We start from the raw sequence: 19,019 nt of genomic DNA, 5'->3' as shown, positions 1-19,019 counted from the left end.
ATATATACATACATATATATATATATATACATATATATATATATATATATATATATTCATAACTGCTTAAAATAAGAATGCAATAGCCAAAATGCAAATGCCCTTATTAAAGAGGGCAGAATAATCTTTCAAAGGTTAAAAAGTTAATGTGAATTTGCTTTCAACATGTACAACATGAATTATTGTCAGCTATATTCTGAGTTGATTTAGGTGCATTAAATGAGAGTGTTTTTAAAATGGGCTGTAAATCAGCTGTCTGTCAGAGATCTGCTCTGCTCTGCTGGACAAGGTGGCCTTGAGTTTGAGCCAAGAAGTGAATCTCGGAAATCCACATAAAAACGTGTTGCTGTTGTTTTTTTTACCATACTGATAAATATTTGGAACATGTATAGAGCTTCATTTATCACCTTAACGATAATTATTACATAAACATAGTTGTTTAGATGAATATGTTATACGCATAGTAGGCTATGCATAAATTCAACGTTAAAATGTTTTTTCTTACTTCTGAAATTCCGACGTTAAAAGCTTTGCAAGAAGGCACTAAGAGAGAGATAAAAAATAAAAATAAAGTTTAGTTGTAAGCATCTACAAAATAACCAAATTTCTTAAACATACACACAAACACAGGATATATGTAGTTTTTATTTTATTTTAATTAGGTCCATGGACATATGAATTATTTGTAACATTATAACAGGTGTGTGTTTACAGTCTTGACAGAAATGATCTCATTTGACTAAAAAGGGCCTGTGATGTTTATTATGCTGAGAATGTGTATGTCACCAACTCACCAAAGAAGAGCAGAGAGCAGCAGAAATATATGAAACCGTGTCCAGCTTTGTTTCCAGATATAGCTTTGGTGGGCTTTAGCGTGCTAAGGAGCTCGTGAGTGTCACGCCGGCTGCAGAAAAACGGAGCAAATACCGAATACGCCAGAATCGAGCCACAACGCTAATAAGGTGCGCCCTCTATTGGTCAGCGGCGGCATGTAATGATTACGTCTGTACGTACGTCTGTGGCATTGATCGCTTGCTCAAGGTAAATATTTAAACAAGCCAGGTAATGGTAAAAATTCCATTGCTAGGATCTTACAATTTATTGACATTTCAGTGACAATTGCAACAGCTTATGTATAATGCATTCAACACAGAGGTCTGATAGCATATGAATGCAGATGATAGATAGATAGATAGATAGATAGATAGATAGATAGATAGATAGATAGATAGATAGATAGATAGATAGATAGACAGACAGACAGATAGATAGATAGATAGATAGATAGATAGATAGATAGATAGATAGATAGATAGATAGATAGATAGATAGATAGATAGATAGATAGATAGATAGATAGGCATTTGTCCTACTTGTCCTACAGCATATCACCAATGGAGGGCGCAATAGACTTCCCTTACCTTAATTTCTCTGTACATCGCTTGTCTCATGACCGCATGGTAATGTAAACAAGTGTGGTTTTTTTATTTTTATTTTTTTTTATTCTTTTACAAAGAAGAAACAGCACTGCATTGAATACATAAACAAAAAAAATTTATAATAATAATAATATTATTATTATTTTACAATAAGGGAAATCTCAGCAATAAAGACAAACGAGTGTGTATGGTGGTGACGCAATAGTATGTCTTATAAAAAAATAAATAAATATATAAATCCAACCTTCCATTGTTGTTGAGGTCTATTAATTATGTCAGGATAGTCATCGCTAAGAGATTACGAATTATGAACGAATTAAATTGAAGGCACTCATTTACAAAACACGTGAAATGTAATTGTTTAATTTTAAATTATTAAAATTTACATCGGTGGTCTTTCTGTTATTATTTTGTAGGATACAGTGTTTTGTTTCAAGGTTAATATTCAATTGGCAACAAGTTCAGTTTCATTTAAAAACGTCATTTAAAAATCTGAGACACTTGGCTTATTTGTTATTATATTACATTTACATTTAGTAATTTAGACATTTCCTAAATATTATATTATTTGGCATGTTTATTACAATATTGTCAGGAATATAAAATGCTTAAAGTGTTGAAATAGATCATGCAGAAAACAAATAGGGTGAGCTGATAAAGAAATATAAGTGGAAATAAAATAAAAAATAAAAAGGAAGACATGCAAGTGAGGATGAATTTTATACTGTTTAGTGTGCTATCTATACAAAATATAATGTTTGTTATAATATGCAATGCTATTTAAAAGTAGTATAAAAAGTGTATGCAAAGTGTAACTAGTATGTAAAGTGTAGTTCTATCTAATGCGGTGAATGTCAAGCAAATTAAAGAAAAATAAATCAATGATATGCATGACATCACTGCATAAAACGTGTTTGTTTGGATTTGAATGAATAATCAATAGATAATTAAGTCACAACCAGTAAGTTAGTCTAAAGTGTTCTACGTAAACCATCACCGGGGAAAGCTGATAGAAATCAAGTATCACGGGAATCGGACTCATCAGCAACCATGCTCTTTGTTGTCTAGGAAAGCATGGGCGAGGGGCGGGGCTACTTTTACAACTCGGGAGAGGGTGGAGCCTCTGCTCCCGCCGTGACCACTGATTGGATTAGATTTTAGCCCGGTAACTGAGAAAGGATTTTCTAGCAAATAAGAAACGCCCCCACCCCGTGCCGGTAAACTAACTTCAAAAAACAAATGTGAGAGTCTCGGCAGTCAGACATTCACTCAGATACAGAGAGGTGCTGGAAACTTAAGCTTTATCCTAAGGTGACGTCCGCATGTTAATAAGACGTTTAGATTAGGACCAAGTGGCTTTATTAATTATCCCATGACGAATGCAATACTTACGTAAACTATTACAATCTTATAGTTTGCGTATTGACAGCCAGCTGAGCCGAACAGGTGGTGCATGTGTCAGTTTCCGCTAAGGGTTTAGTTATTAGGAGCAGGGATTCAGATGTCCCATTCTCACAGAGGTCTTCTTGATAAGCAGTAACACTAGATTCAGAGGACGACAGGTTTTGTTCAACAGGCGCAGGGATGCCCGATGCTGGGACAGACATGGGGATGGACAGCGAGAGGATTTTTGGGGCGAAAGCCACAGAAAACACCTCTCCTTCGTCTATGGGCAGCGGTCGTCCAGCTGATATCCTGCGAAACTTTTACCACACGAAAAGAGTTGGGAACTATCTGATCGGGAGGAAGCTGGGAGAGGGCTCGTTCGCCAAAGTGAGAGAGGGGCTTCACGCGATCACCGGCGAGAAGGTGAGAAGATCCAGTGTCCTTCACTTTGATATCTTCCTGACACTGTAATAAAAATGCATATTAATGGTGTTTTTAATATATAGGTATACAATTTGTTTATTTATATCATCTAAGTGAACGAAAACTTAAAATATCCAGTCCATTAGTCTGAATCGAAATAAAACTAGGACTTGAATGCTGTTGCATTAGTCATTTACTACATTTACTTAAGCCATTTGTTCACGTAACTGTCTGAATACGGAATTGTTAGCTGAAAAAAATAACACAACTTAAGTCTAAACTGTTAAATACATGACTTGAATGCAGTTGAATTTATTATTTATTTACTACACCCTGATCACCTATTTGTTCATCTATCATTGTCTGAATATGAAAATTGAAATAACATCTGTCTGAATTGTTTTGGTCAAACCCTTTTCAATGCCTATGGCATGCAAAGGTAGTCTATGGACCATGACTGCAATGCTTTGTTGTGTGTTATTTAGAGATTAATTATAAAATAAATGTTTAATGTCAATGTTAAATTAAAAGCTGATTTATAATTTTTTTTTTAAAATATGGTCTCATGTTCTTCATCACAAAAATGTAATTAGGTAACAGAGACAACCCTTGAGCCTGTTTGCATTCAGGTGTCTGTATTAACCTCAGATTACCCCATAGAAAGTGTGCAGCCATTCAGAATGAATTTCTTAACAGTTTTTCCACTTCTTTATTTCAGCAAAATGCAGGCTCAATATGTGATATCTAGTTTCCAGGGCGTGTTTATTTATTAACTATTGTTGACTTAGAATGTAAACTTCTTCCTTGGAATGACATGCTATGAGGTGCAGTGTCTATTGGCATGTAGAAAAAAAGTGTTTGCTCTTGCAGTGAATGACATGAAATACCTTCTTAACATATCAGGTTTGTTCAGCCTTCTTGCCTCCTCTCACCGTTGCTGTGGAAAAGAGAAGAGGTCTTTCCCGGGCGATGATGCAAATGGCTAGCAAACACAAAGAGAAGCGAGGCTGCCTCGTGTTCCTCATGTGTCCTGCCTTGCTCTCGTTCCCTGACATCACCTAGAAAAACAGACAGGGTGGGGCGGGGCTCACGATCGGTGGGCAATAGCACATGCTTCCCTCATGTATGCTGTGAGCATATCTAACCCACTTTCACCCTCGACGCCTTTGTCTGCCAGCGAGAAAAACAACACGTTAGTCTGAGGCTCTGGGGGATCGTCGACCATCAATTGGATTAGCATTTTAGGCGATTGTTTAGGGAGGGAATTCAGACCCTTTTTTCTCTGTACGTCTTTTAGTGTGCCACTCAGTTGAAGTAAATGATACAGTTATCTTCTTAATTGGCCATGTATGACTGGTTCGCTGAACAGTCTCTTTTTGTGCCTGATGATTTGTGGTGGCATGGCAGGTCACCCCTTGAACCCTCCTCGGGTCACGTTTGGGGCTCTTTGATAAAGGGTAGAACCAATAACAACAGGCTATTGTTAAAGCTTATAGAGGGACTTTCAACCCAGGACAAAGAAATCCTGTTGGATAGAGAACAAAGACCCTTCCATCTTGATGAAATTATGCTAATTCTCTCTCTTTATATATATATATTGTATAATACCATAACGTTTTTTTATGGAGGTGGGGGGTGGTTATGGGGGTAGTGCTATGTTTGACTCAGTGTTTATACAGCATTAGTCTTTTACTGCATGTTGGTGGCAAATGGGTGGCATTAACATGCCATTTGGAGATTCTTCCTTTAATTTAACATGTTTAAACATGTTTGATGTGTAGCCACATTGGCCATTTGTCCTTATCCTTCTCCCACTAAGTCCTCTACAGGATCTCAGGGACAAACATTCAACCCTTGAGACGTGAGGAGACGGGCAAATAAGAGTCCTGTCTGGCTTGCCTAACCTTTTCAGGGCTATTAGAATAATTCTGTACATCCACTACACTCCATTTGTCTTTTATATATTGACTAAGTATTATTTTTAAATTTTTCCCCACAGCTGGCAGTGAAAGTGATTGACAAGAGGAAGGCCAAAAAAGACTCGTATGTCACAAAGAACTTGCGGCGTGAAGGGGATATTCAGCAAATGATCCGGCACCCCAACATCACCCAACTGCTGGACATCTTGGAGACGGAGAACAGCTACTACCTCGTCATGGAGCTCTGCCCTGGTGGAAACCTTATGAACCACATTTATGAGAAGAAAAGGCTGGAAGAAAGAGAAGCCCAGAAATATGTGCGCCAACTAGTCATGGCAGTGGAGCACCTGCACAGGGCAGGAGTTGTTCACAGGTGAGAAATGAAGTGTGAAGTCAACGATGGAAAACATTAAATGAGATTTTCCAAAGAATAGTGAAGTTACTCTGAAAGCAGAGAAACCATGTGTAGATACTCCAAAGACTTTTTTTATTTATAGTTCAGATGGCTGTTTGATAAATTAAGGTTGTTTAAATAATTTTTCTTTCTGAATTTCAACAGAGACTTAAAGATTGAAAATCTCCTCCTTGATGAACAGGACAACATAAAGCTGATCGGTAAGCATTGTCCGGCATATATTATGCAAGGTTTTTAAATGCAACTTAAAGAACAGCACAAAGTCTCAATGTCACCTAAAGTGAAGTGACATGGAAGTGTTCATCTTTAGCAAGTGGTGAAGACTTACTGAGCAATCAGTATCTCATTAAAAACAAATGACCTCTCACCTCTTTGTGAGAAAACCAACAAACGCATGGCTTTTATTTAGCAGCTGTGTGTGACAGACGGGGTTAGTGTTGGGCAGCCATAAACCTTTTTGCACCCCTCCTAGTGGGAAGGTCAGTCCATCTATGATAAAGTACATGCAACTGTTATCTTACATACAACCTTCTCTCTGTTTCCCCTATATAGATTTTGGCCTCAGTAACTGTGCCGGCATTCTGGGATACTCTGATCCCTTCAGCACACAGTGTGGCAGCCCAGCATACGCCGCCCCTGAGCTTCTCTCAAGAAAGAAATACGGACCCAAAGTGGATGTCTGGTCAATGTGAGTTCACAAAATGTGAAGCACCATGTTCTAAGTTTGCATTTGGTAAACTTTTCTGAATTTGACTCTATGTATGTGTTTCAATGTAGAGGGGTGAACATGTATGCTATGCTGACGGGTACCCTACCGTTCACTGTGGAGCCATTTAGCCTGAAAGCCCTTCATCAGAGGATGGTGGACAAAGATATGAACCCTCTACCTCCATCTATCTCTTCAGGTATTGAGAGAACTACATCTCTGAGTTGTTCAAAAGATCTTTATGACCACAAAGGTCACATCAAAACAAGAACAAATAACTATTGCATTCTAAAAAATAAGCTTGTGTCCTTCTACCAATTACGTTATAATGGGCACCATGCTCTGAATTTTGAGCACGCATGAGGTCCTTGAAAAACGTCACTGTTTTGAATTGAAAACAAAAGGGAGGGTCTGGTGCCCACTGGTGTTTTAAATATCTCTGGAGATGAAAGCCAAATCTAATAAAGCAGGGAGTCTTCATAATCCAACTTCATTGTTCCAGTTTGCTGATTTCTGTCACATTATTTTGTAGTCAACTGCCAGCAACAAAAAACCTGCATGCCATAAAAAAACATGCCCGAGTGCCAACACTAATGCAAAATTTATTACCAGTGAATTCATTACGTAGATCATGCATTAGATCCTAATTATTTTTTGTCACAACAGTTATGTTTACAACAGCGGTTGCACATTAACCTGTAATAATCATGGTCATTTTGAATGAAAACATACTCAAGAACTCATACTTTAAATTGCAATGCCATCAGCTCCTAAACGTTGTTTACTGCAAACGTGCCAGACAAGTTGTGGCTTATTTTTTCAACCACAAGAAAAACCGGTTTTAGTCACAAGATGAAATCAAACGATCCGCTTTATTCAGATTTCCTAACAGCCATCTGTTAACCTTCCACAGAAGTAAGATGTTTCCATAATATCTACTTTAGCTGCCATCTCATCATTGTATTTTGTTGACTAATTTGTAGCAAGAAGAATTCCAGATAAAATCAATTTAAGTAGATCACATGGTTGATCACATTCCGTCAACTTTTCCATTCTGTTACACTTGCGTGAGTGTTTTTAATACCAGGTGATTAATTCGCTACTAAATCTGTGAATGGATATATTACTACAAGATGATGCAGCGTTGAAATGAGATTAACCACATTATATAACACCTGTATTTAGCATCTCAAGGACGCAAGGCTGTGCGCTTGACTTATGTAATATATAGGAGAAAGGCTGAATAATCGTTACTACAACATAATGCGTTTGTCCTAATAAACAATGATTTATTAATCCTAAAATATCAGTTAAACACAGCGACTGATCATTGTTTTCTTAAAGTAAGATAGCACAAGATAGCAAGGCTTCACGGCTTCCTGTCTGTGTTCACAGCTGCCATCAGCCTGCTGAAGAGACTTCTCGAGCCTGACCCCAAGAAGAGACCCAACATCCACCAAGTGATGGCTGATCCATGGCTGCAGTTGGGCAACCCTCACACTGGAGTTCCTTACTTAAATAGGTTAGTCACCTAAAATGCTTGGAGGTCAAAGCCAAATCTTTTATGACTTATTATGACCTTAAACATCTTGTTGTACCGTTCAGGATCCACATTGAGGAGATCAACCACACGGTTCTGCTCCACATGACTGAGAAAATGGGCTACAAACACAGTGAGGTTCTGAGCGCGGTGCTCACTAACAAAGCCTGCCACACACTGACTGTGTACTTCCTGCTCAACAACAAGATGAAGAGACTCTCAAAAGAGTACAGGGTAAGTTTGAGAAGACAAAGACACCAACACGTCCTCCATAGAAGCATTTCAGTTCTGTCTCCTGAGTTTAACATTCTCTCGTTCTCACAGGAGAAACAGTACAACATGGAGAAGGAGAAAAAGAGCGAGCTGTTCCAGACTCAATGGAGGAAACACGTTGAGAAGATTACGATTCCACCCAAGCAGACGCCCGTGTATCTCGCTGTGAGCAAAGGTCCCACCAAGGAGAAGAAACACAGAAATGGTGAGAGCCTGAAACTAGACTATAGACACAGTACAGTATAGACATGCATGAACCAATTATTTGGTTAAGATGTGATTTGGCACACAATTGATGTGTGACTATAATTATATACGAGAATAAATACTACATAATGGTACAAATTAAACCATTTTTAATATAGCTCTTTGTTGAAGGCAGCTTTGAAATAAGCTTTGATACCTGAGGGATAATTGACAGTAAATGAAACAGAGACAAATGTAAACCCTTTAGGGCTGTTCTGATCATGTAGAATATCATTAACGTTTAAAGATTAAAGATGACTTCAACAGACAGATGTAAGGCATGTAAAGAAAACCTGTTCCACTCACTTTAACTTGCTGGTTTGCCAAGTCATGTGACTATTGAAGAATTCAACACAACATGGAACATAGTACAGTTAGTTGGAATTTTTCTCTTTGGTTGATAGTTCAGCCTCACCAAGTTTACTCACTATCAAATTACTTCTAACCTGTAAGATTATCAATTTCTTTTGTTCCACATCAAAATCAGTTAGGTCCTATGTTGTTTTGCCTGATTTTCTTTTTATCAACAAGAACATTCGAAACAGTTAAATGCATCTTCTCTTAAAGCAGTTTAAAATGTAGGGCTAAACTGCAAAATACATTCTCTAGCCCAGCAGACTTTCACTTTCTGCATGACAGAGTAATAGAAATACAAACAGAAAATGTATTAGCATGCAGTTTAGTAGTTGCTTATACAAATAAAGACAAAAGTTGAATCCGTTCTGAATCAAACTCTTTCCTCTCTCATTTTCAGGTCTTCTGAAAGCTGTGACCGGAGGTTTTAAAGATGTTTACTCAGGACATGGTGGTTGTATCACCTCCTCCTCTCTGGAGTACATGGAGATCCACCCCCTGTACCCAACCCCGCAGCCGACCCCACAGCGGACCCCAACCCATCCTACACCCGAGACCCAGCCAGTCCAGAAAGACAGCTCCAAAGATTCCCCAAAATTTGTCAACATCTCCGCTCGCCCACCTTCCTCCCTCGGCGCTCATTCCTGGGCGTCCGCAAGCAAGCAACCAAGCAGAGATGCTCCTCCATCGCCATGGTTCAAGCTGACCAACGGAGCGCTCTCTCCACCTCGACACGTGTCTGCTTTTCAGCCTGATAGCTCGTACTTGAAGAAGGCCACGATCCCCAGCCCACCTGTTCTTATAATCAAACCTCAACTCAAGAAAATTCCTCCTGCTTCAGATTGTTCAAGCTTCTCAGATTCAAGCGGTAGCCCGCCCAGCAGCGGGGGTAGTGAGGAACCCCACAGCCCTCAGCACCACAGCAAGTTCCCTACCATGGGCATTGGGCAGATTTTCAAGAAAAAAGTGGCGCCCTTCAGCTTCCAGCTGCCCCTGTTCAGGCCAGATCCTGTGGTGCAAGTGGAGTCTCCAACTCCCTACCATATGCAGACTCTGCTCTGTACCTCAGGGGCTCTCAAAACTCTGTGCTGAGGAGGAGAACTTTTAGATTACATAAAGTCAGATGTATGCTGTAACATGTTATCTAACCGACAACGCTCACAGTTGGTCTCAGTTGGGTTTCCCACGCATAGACCAGATATATTTAGCATATGTTACACACATAGCTTGAGTGAAGGCGTCCAGAGAACAGATAGGCACTGAACACTGTGTAAAATTAGATCTAGAGGTTACTCGACCCCAGGACATTAGACACTGAATGTCGAGTTCACACGCAGCAACACATACAACATGATTCTAGTCCAAGTGCCATGTAGCAGCTGAGCTGAGCCAACCTTTAATGCACAATTCTTCTGTGAAACAAAGCTGTCACTGCCCACAATAATGTTTGTACTTATATGTGTTGTACTGTAATACAATTAAGACTGTTAAGGAATGGTTGAAGGGGTTTTAATAGCGTTGATATGATCAAACAATATAAGTGGTTTTTAAGCCCTTATGTTATTCAACCTTAAATTGTAATGACACTCAGGTCAACAGTACTGAACTTTTAAACCTGTGATGAAACTATCAGTATTTAATTGAAAGATGACATTCCTCCTACTTTAGGGGATTGCTGACATTTTGTATAGCCTTAAATATCTTGCGTTCAGCCTTTGGGGAGATTTTAAGTATTATTTGAACTCTTAGTGTATAAGATTCATTTTACCTGCAAAAATCGTATTTGGTGAAATAATAGATGTGCAATACTGTGTATATTTTTGATTGATGACCTGGTTATAATCAGGTTGCTGTTTTCTCCCCAATATAAGAGATTATAACCCACCTGTACATAGAACGCAAGCGTCTTTCATTCCATGTTTAAAGGTGATTTATGCTGCCATTAGACATTAGATAAGCTGTGAATTTTTTTTTCATCTCTGCTACACTTTTGCATGCACACCAGGATAAAAAAAAAAATGTGATGTCAGTTTTTTGGTGACACGTATTTGTACTTTTGCTATGGTGAAGATGATTTTGAAGGCCTTTTGTAAGTTTTGTATTGATTTGTTTTTTGCAAAGTAAAAAAAAAAGATTTTTTTATGCTGTAAAAAAAGATATAAAATATTTATATTTTAAAAATATTATTTGTGTTATGAATTTTCTATTTTAAATCAGCATGTATTACTTTTTTGACACACAAAAATAAATACTCATTACCTAAATACAGATTTGCATGCATTTCTTTACAAACATAAAATGTCTCTTTTTTTGATGGTATTTAAATAATTTGTCACAGAATCTAAATTCTAACAGTTGGTCATGAAGAAACAGGTGACTTAGTGTCTGTGTGCTTTTCCCACGAGAACCCAGCAATAACCATTAAATGAGTGACAGCTGAAAGACCATGTGTCAGATAATCCAGTCAGCTGCACCCTCACATGCACAAACACCCATATCATGACCCACAGACATGTATACTCAAGCCCAGATAAATCTAAGATGATAAAAGCTGACGGACAAAAGAGGATTCAAAGTATATTAAAACCAAACGCTTTGTTTACAAAGGAAGATACTGATTGAAAATCTTTTTGCGCTCAAGTGGCAAAAACAATCTATGATTAAAAACCCAAAGCTCATCGAACCATCAGATGCGGAGTAATACACAACAACAAAATGAGCTGAAGATATATTGGCTGTGAGATGATGCAGAACAACACAAATTTTCTAGCAATCAAAAGTTTTCTAACTAATTCAAGAACATCCATCATGCCATTTCAAAGAAGTACTGTGACAGTCCTGTGGCACACTGATGATATCAAATGGAAATATGAAGCTCAATCAGATTACAATAATCTTGTAGTATCATGATAGATAAAAACAAAGAATTCCCCAAAACGTCCAACAAAACAAGACTAGTTTCTTTGAAACATTTATATTATTTGATCGCTGTTTACTACTTTAATGGCTTTGATAGACAAATTCTGGCTTTAATACAGTTTAACTCAATTGACAGTGTTTTGACATGATGTTGATTAACACACTGTAGCCCAGATTTTTCAAGAAAAGGACAAGTGGAAATTAATGTTTAGGATAATCACCATTATGTCACAAATGTGGTTGATTGAGCTTGTGTTGAACTCAGATTACAACTAATTCATTGTAAACATTTTATTGTATTTACTATTTAGTGCTGATTGACTGATTCATGGATACAATGCAAACAAGAAGACCAGTCAGGGAGCTCTCAGTGTCAGCAGAACTGAAAAGGTCTTCTCTTCAGCTGTTTTAAGCTTAACACAAGTAAAGAAGGGCTCTACAAATATCTAGTTAACTTGCTGACAACATAACCTGAGTAAAAGGAAGGATAAAGTAATCACAAATATACTTTAGTGTCATCAGCATAGGAATACCAGGGCATTTTAATGGGCATTGCCAACCCTTTGGACAGGGTGCACAAATCACTGTTTACTGTTGTTACATGGCTAAGATCATCATTAGAGTCAAAGTCAAATAAAGGCTTTCTTGCTGTGTTTAGACCTCTCAATCTGCTGGGGCTTAGACCCTGATTGAGACTAATCCTGTTTTCAGAAGGGCTTTTTTTTCCCCCAGCTCAGGAATATTTTCTTTGTGTCTGAAAAAACATACAATTAATCTACTGTCCTCACAGGACTAGTTGTCACATGTTTTTTTAAGGTGAATTTATTTTTGAAAATCAGTTTCTGTTTGTGTAAACTTTATTTTTTGTGGAATTTCATCACATTGAAAGGGGTAAGTTGCCACAATAAAACCATAAAACTATCATAGACTTTTCAGCTAAATCTATTTATAAAATACAAAACATTGATTCAATGTAATGTAAAACTGATTGTTTTGGCAAACAAATATATAATAAATATATTATATAAATGTATAATTTTTAAAACACGTGACAACTTTTTTCTAAATCACAAAACACTGTTTCAGTGTAACTTAAGAAAACAGTTTTTTCCAACAAATAATATATATATATATATATATATATATATATATATATATATATATATATATATATATAAATTATAAAATTGGTGTATATATTTTGAGGAAAGAAATACCCAAATTATTTTACAATTATGCATTACAATTATTTAACAGTGTTTTGAACTTAGAGGTGGAATCCAAAGCATTCGGCCTGTAAAATAATATTTGCATACAGCGTTTTAAAATAAAATAAAAAAGGTAACTTCTGCGTGCATCCGCAAGCTCAACATGTCACAAATCTTTCAATCATAACTCAAAGGTAATGTTGGGGCTAATGCAGGCAAATGTTTAAACCGCTGTTGCACGCAACAATGTATTTGCATATTAGCAAGAACGGACTGGCAAAACCTGTTTTGAGCTCCACTGTTATTGGAGGGTTTGTCTCTACAGTCCTTGAGTCGATTGCTTCATGGGGTTATTTGAAGTAACCTTCGCTTAATCAGACTCACTGTCTACATTATTGATTACCAGCCCGTCCTCCAGGACAAAATGCGCGCGCGCGTGTGTGTGTGTGTGTGTATCTGTGTCTGGACACTGAGATGGAGGTGAATGGGATGGGTAAGATCATACTGAAAGTGCAGCACATCAGCACTTTAGTTCAAGTGAAATGCACTGTGCAGATGCAGACTGCAGCCAGCGTCCATTAATCAACATGACAGCGGCTGGCGAAGCAGGTGAAAAAAATAGGCTATGGGAGAAACAAATAAAACATAAATTAACAAGGACAAGAACATATATACAGTTCAGTCGTAATTCATTGGTGAACAAATCTGTTTTAAATTTTAATTAAATGAACAACACCTTTTTTATATACATATTTTACGTTCACGAACGTCCTTTTGAAACGCGCTACTACTTTAGTTCAAAGACTCAGCGTGTTGTGAAGGAGCGTTTAAATGATTTTTTAAGTGATGAACGAATATACCTCTTCAATGTACGAGTTTGAGATTTGATGAGGCACTGAATCAGACATGTACTTCGTGAACGAAATGAACCAGACATCTCATTCATAAAAGAGTGAAGGCCAAAGTAAAGGCCTATAGGCCCTTTGGGTTTTGCAGTGATGTAAATTTAGTCACCAGAATATTAGGCGAGCTCCATACGATTTTTGTAAGGTCGCACATGCGCATTGATTAGTTTAGCACTAATCAGTTGTCCCACAAAGTGACAGCACTGGGGCCCTTATGTTTCTCAGTACAAAAAATTAACAGATTACAGCAACAACACAGGGCAGGGCAAATAGCAGCAACTTTAGTTTAAAAGAGTACAAAAACATTTTTATCTGTCATAACTTTTGAAGAAAAATAGAGCAGGCACTGGACAATGATCAAACTTTAAAGAGCGCATGTGTGGGCCGCCTGCGTTTGCATACACCTAAGATTCTAGGATTCTTCTCCATGTATTGGACTTAAATGGTGGCCAACAGGCTGAAGGTCAATTTGCAATTTCAATGCAGCTTCAAAGGGCTCTACACCATCCCAGCCCAGGAACAGGGATCTTGTCTAGTGACGACCGTCATTTTCTAAACAAAATAAAAAAATATATACTTTTTAACAACAAGTGCTTGCCTTGCACTAGCTAGACTTCACTTATTACATAGTCACCTTGGAAAGTTCACGTATGACATAGACGGAAGTACAGACCCAATGTTTACAAAGTGAATGTGCAAAGATGCCTTTTACAAAAAGAAATAAAAGAAAAAACAACAATGTTGACAATTTTGAAGTTGAAGGAGAAAATGAGATGGGAGTTTTTCACCCTACTCTACCTTTTTTGAACCGGAGTAGCCTACACACAGAAGAAGAGCTAACCACATGAGAATCTGCAGAAGCATACTGCAGAGCTAGAGCAAGAGGAGCATTTGTGGTTAACAAAGTATAAACATTTGTATACATTTTAGAAAATGACAGATCGTTTCACTAGACAAGACCCTATTCCTCAGTTGACATTGTGTAGAGGCATTTGAAGCTGCATTGAAAATGCAATTTGGACAGATTTGGTTATAGTGATCATTCTTGGTGTAAATGGGCCTTTACTCACATGAATCCTCACCAACTACTACAGCTAGATATGTTGGCTATTTTGCCACATGTACAATGATGTTTCCCTCTACTGGAACTAAACATTAAACATGCTGCGATATTACCATGTGCCATGTTTTACCTCTTGTTCCTGTTTTTAACTCTACTGGTTTAACAGGCAGATGGTAGGAGGAGTTCAAAGGCACAAGAATGAAGAACTCTGAGGACACATGAGAGATTGAGACCACACCCCCACGATCGACTGAAGCACAATGTCATCAGACTGACAGACCCCCACTCGCAAGCTGGTTGGCTGACTCGCTGGCCGGCAAATAAGGATGGCAACAGGCTCTAGCGACTGCATGTGTGCCTTGTTTCCATGGCAGCATGCCCCTTAGATACAGCTCTCTGGTTGGTCCGAGGCACGCTGCTTCAATCTCAGACGCTGTTGTTATGCTACCCCAGCATTCAGGGTTGGGGGTGCACGCCTTTAGGGTCTCTACCACAGTCTATGGGCTCTAAGAGTGATTTCCCACCTCCTGGTGTAGAGTGTTGCTAGGCACATTGGACAGGAACTGTAAACAAACATGCCCCCCTCCTCCCACCACCCACATGCACCATCCACTTGTTATTGAACTAGTTTTCAGTGGGTTGGGCAGCGATGTTTTGATGCAAAAGATGAAGTATGAAAAACAAATCAGCGGAGGGAAAAAAACAACAACACGTGATTTGCTTTCCCATTATATTTATTGTGCATGTTCACCGTGTGTATCCATCTTATAAATACTATCATCACAAAACAAGGATCACACCTGACAAAATATGAGATGCAAACAAACATTCTCCAGTAAGAGTGTTTTCTAACAAACAGTACAGCAACTTTTAAAGAATAACACAATTTTATGTTGTAATATCTATGTACCTATTTCTAATGACATCTCTTAAATGTGTGGACCTTGAGATTAATAAAAGGTAGGAAACGGTACAGATGTGTCATTTGCAAACAACTGTACAGGAAATACATAACTGTCCCGACAAAATTATTTTACACTAAAGAGTCAAAAACCTTATTTACAACAGACACAGTTTTATTGCCGGCAGTCATAAAACAGACAGCTCATATCATTTTCCAGAATTGCACTGGAGGTTATTTTCAATCTCCAGTAGGCGTTGTCCTATTATCACGGCTAGAGATTTGATCTGAAAGATACATTAGAGAATAGAAGGTCAGACAGAAAACAGAGGACATGATTGTAAAATCTTGCTTAAAAAAATGATTAGAACATAATTTTTTAAATACGTAATTGTTTAAAACGCAAAGAACAAAATACATATCTTGAAAATTATTAAAACATTCATTCTCAACATTCACAGAAGACATTTCTAAATTTACCATCTGGAATCTTCTTATCAGAATTGTTTTATTTGATTTATTTGACAAGTACATAGACAAGGCAGATGAAATTAAACATGAAAATATCTGACAGACATAACTGTCAACACTCTTTTCTAGATCAAATTCTTCAACAGCTCCTAATATCTATTGTTCGCCGGACTCAGTGACCAAACAAAGAGCGCTGGCAGCAAGAGAGCGCCATCTGCTGTTTACTTCTGCGTGTTAAAAACCACACAGATAGCCTTTATCTGCACCTTTAATTCCGTTTCCCCTGTGTACCCCACTCATACTGGAACATTTATTTTAGACATAAATTAGTTTTAGAAATAATTTATTTTAGCAAAATAAATTCAAAAATCAGGTTCAATTGTACCTAATGTTTTTTTTTTAAACAATACATTTCCCCTCATCAAGTTTTAACATCAAAAATGATTTTTGTCATTTTCTTTACACATTCAATATTGCCATTAATCTCTGCATTTGTAGTGCCAAAGAAATGGCTTATTTTTAAACAGCGAGAGACTTGCATCGGTTTACATCATGCTTGCAGATCAATAATTTAAATTAAAGATAAGCTACTTTACCTCGATCATCTGCTGTTCTACAATGTTCTGGTACTCCAGGGTCACTGGTTTGTCTTTGTCTAATTCTGGCACCTGCTTGCCTGGACTGCCGACTACATAGCTACAGAAGGACACAATCATATCCTCAATGTGATACATGAGATGTGGTGGCAATCATGCATTTGCAATAATTACACGCACACAAAAAAAAAAAATCACACAGGATTGTGCACAATATGTTACTTACCTTTCAATATTTTCAACATTAAAGCAGAAAAGAGATCTCTTGTAATCAAGCTTTTTTGGGGTTGATATGTACATAATTCCTAATTCTGAGCAACAGCCACGGCAGGTGAGATTCACAACAAGGCTGAATGTGAGAGACAAAATGTCATAGACATTGATTTCATGTTTAGGTGGGAAAACACATCTATGACTCTACATACATTTATACATTTATGAAACAAATATCTCACCATCCAAGCTCCTTTTGGGTACCAGACACAAAGGGTTCTTTGTCTATGACAACATTGTCAGTGATTCCTAAAAATCGATATGCAAATGTCAAGACATATTCAATGTGATAAAAAGTATTACTCTAATACTCCCGTTATGTTTTGCATAGTCACTGTTATCAGTACATATATACCTACATTTCGATTTCAGTGGTTTAAACGGTTGTTATCCACAATTGTATTATGCTATTTTAACAAATGCATGCAAAGTAAAAATTAAGGTAAAAAAAAAAACTTTAATATATTTTGAAATGTAATTTATTTCCAGAAGGCAATGCTGAATTTTAAGCAGTTGTTACTGCTTTCTTTAGTGTCACACGATCCTTCAGAAATCATTCTAATATGCTGATTTGCTGCTTGATATTTTTGTGGAAACAATCTTCATGATTCTTTGATAAACAAAGTTCAAAAGAACACACACACACATACATATAAATATACATATGCACATATAAATATGCATATACACACACAAACACACATATACACTGCAAAAGTTTGGGATCAGTAAGATGATTTGTAATGCTTTTTAAAGAAGTCTCTTCTGCTCATCAAGGCTGCATTTATTTGATCAGAAAAAAAGATTGTAATATTGTTTAATATTATTGCAATTTTAAATAATTGTTTCTATTTTATTATACTTTAATTTTTCTGTTTATTCCTGTGGTGCAAAGCTGAATTTTGATCAGCATCATTACTCCAGTCTTCAGTGTCACATGATCCTTCAGAACTTATTCTAAAATTCTAATTTGTTAGTTTTCCTGCTTAATATTTTCTTGGAACCTGTGATACTTTTTTTCAGGATTCTATGGTGAATAAAAATTTAAAAGAAACAGCATTTAATCAAACTAGAAACATTTTGTAAAAATATACACTACCATTCAAAAGTTTGGGGTCAGTATTTGTTGCTTTTCTTTTTTTTCTTAAAAGAAATGAATGCTTTTCTTCAGCAAGGATGTGTTAAATTGATAAAAAGTGATAAAGACTTAAATTGTTAGAAAATCGTCTATTTAAAATAAATGCTGTTCTTTTCCACTTTATTCATCAAATAATCTTGAGAAAAGTATCAGAGGTTAAAAAATAATTAAGCAGCACAGTTGTTTCCAACATTGATAATAAATCAGCAAATTGAAATGATTTCTGAAGGATCATGTGATCATGATCATCAAGACTGGAGTAATGACGCTTATGAAAATAGTTTGCATTAAAGGAATAAATTATAATTTAAAGTACAATAAAAATAGAAAACCATTATTTAAAACTGTAATAATGTTTGACAATATTACTGTTTTTTTCTCGAATATTAAGTCTCACTGACTACTAACCTCAAACTTTTGAATGGTAGCGTATATCAACACAACACAACTTTACACCAGCATTTTACAGACAACAGCAAAGGAAACGTAATAATCTTTTACGTTTGAGCATGATTTGGTTCTGCTCGTCATCACTGCCTCCCCAGGACAGACTGTCGCCTATGGGCAGCTTGCATTTGCCGCACATAAACACCGCTGGCCCGTCGCTTTCTCCGTCTTCCTCCACCCTGCTGCTGCTGCTATCAGCGGCACTCTCGCAAACAGAGTATGTTTTATAGCTACAGTCATCCGCAACTTTCATTTTGCCAGCCATCTCAAACGAAATATCAAAATCGCGCACTTCAGTGTATATTTTTTACCGCTTTTAAAATGTCTTCAAACGTCCGCGGGCAGCTGCTTCTGCGGATTTGCCGTAAGCGCAGATAAAATGAACAGCGCACAGCGC

The 19,019-nt window shown here is 37.2% G+C and overlaps 2 protein-coding genes across 2 annotated transcripts; one reads left to right on the top strand and one right to left on the bottom strand.

The window, feature by feature from the left end:
- The first annotated feature begins 2,703 nt into the window (after nt 1–2,703).
- On the top strand, nt 2,704–10,938 carry hunk (hormonally up-regulated Neu-associated kinase). The gene is made up of 9 exons (XM_059545126.1): nt 2,704–3,248; nt 5,248–5,540; nt 5,727–5,782; nt 6,135–6,270; nt 6,360–6,487; nt 7,684–7,810; nt 7,894–8,062; nt 8,153–8,306; nt 9,102–10,938. The coding sequence occupies exons 1-9, from the start codon at nt 3,024–3,026 to the stop codon at nt 9,791–9,793; spliced, it is 1,980 nt and encodes a 659-aa protein (XP_059401109.1). The 5' UTR covers nt 2,704–3,023; the 3' UTR covers nt 9,794–10,938.
- Nucleotides 10,939–15,512: 4,574 nt separating this feature from the next.
- Nucleotides 15,513–19,015, bottom strand: mis18a (MIS18 kinetochore protein A). Its single transcript, XM_059545451.1, has 5 exons — nt 18,677–19,015; nt 17,220–17,286; nt 16,991–17,113; nt 16,765–16,864; nt 15,513–15,984 (listed from the first exon to the last, which is right to left on the bottom strand). The coding sequence occupies exons 1-5, from the start codon at nt 18,885–18,887 to the stop codon at nt 15,907–15,909; spliced, it is 579 nt and encodes a 192-aa protein (XP_059401434.1). The 5' UTR covers nt 18,888–19,015; the 3' UTR covers nt 15,513–15,906.
- Between the last annotated feature and the right edge of the window lie 4 nt (nt 19,016–19,019).

Source organism: Carassius carassius, chromosome 49 (assembly GCF_963082965.1).
Source record: "Carassius carassius chromosome 49, fCarCar2.1, whole genome shotgun sequence".
Taxonomy (NCBI): Eukaryota; Metazoa; Chordata; class Actinopteri; order Cypriniformes; family Cyprinidae; genus Carassius; species Carassius carassius.
The sequence above is the reverse complement of the archived record's forward strand: the minus strand, read 5'-3'. Positions and strand labels throughout refer to the sequence as shown.

Bases quoted from the DNA above. Each gene is read 5' to 3' on its own strand.
- hunk (XM_059545126.1), top strand. From the start codon at position 3,024: ATGCCCGATGCTGGGACAGACATGGGGATGGACAGCGAGAGGATTTTT. The intron at 5,541-5,726 runs GTGAGAAATGAA...GAATTTCAACAG, and splicing joins AGGGCAGGAGTTGTTCACAG to AGACTTAAAGATTGAAAATC. The intron at 8,307-9,101 runs GTGAGAGCCTGA...TCTCATTTTCAG, and splicing joins GGAGAAGAAACACAGAAATG to GTCTTCTGAAAGCTGTGACC.
- mis18a (XM_059545451.1), bottom strand. From the start codon at position 18,887: ATGGCTGGCAAAATGAAAGTTGCGGATGACTGTAGCTATAAAACATAC. The intron at 17,114-17,219 runs GTGAGATATTTG...TCTCACATTCAG, and splicing joins ACCCAAAAGGAGCTTGGATG to CCTTGTTGTGAATCTCACCT. The intron at 16,865-16,990 runs GTAAGTAACATA...GTCCTTCTGTAG, and splicing joins AATGTTGAAAATATTGAAAG to CTATGTAGTCGGCAGTCCAG.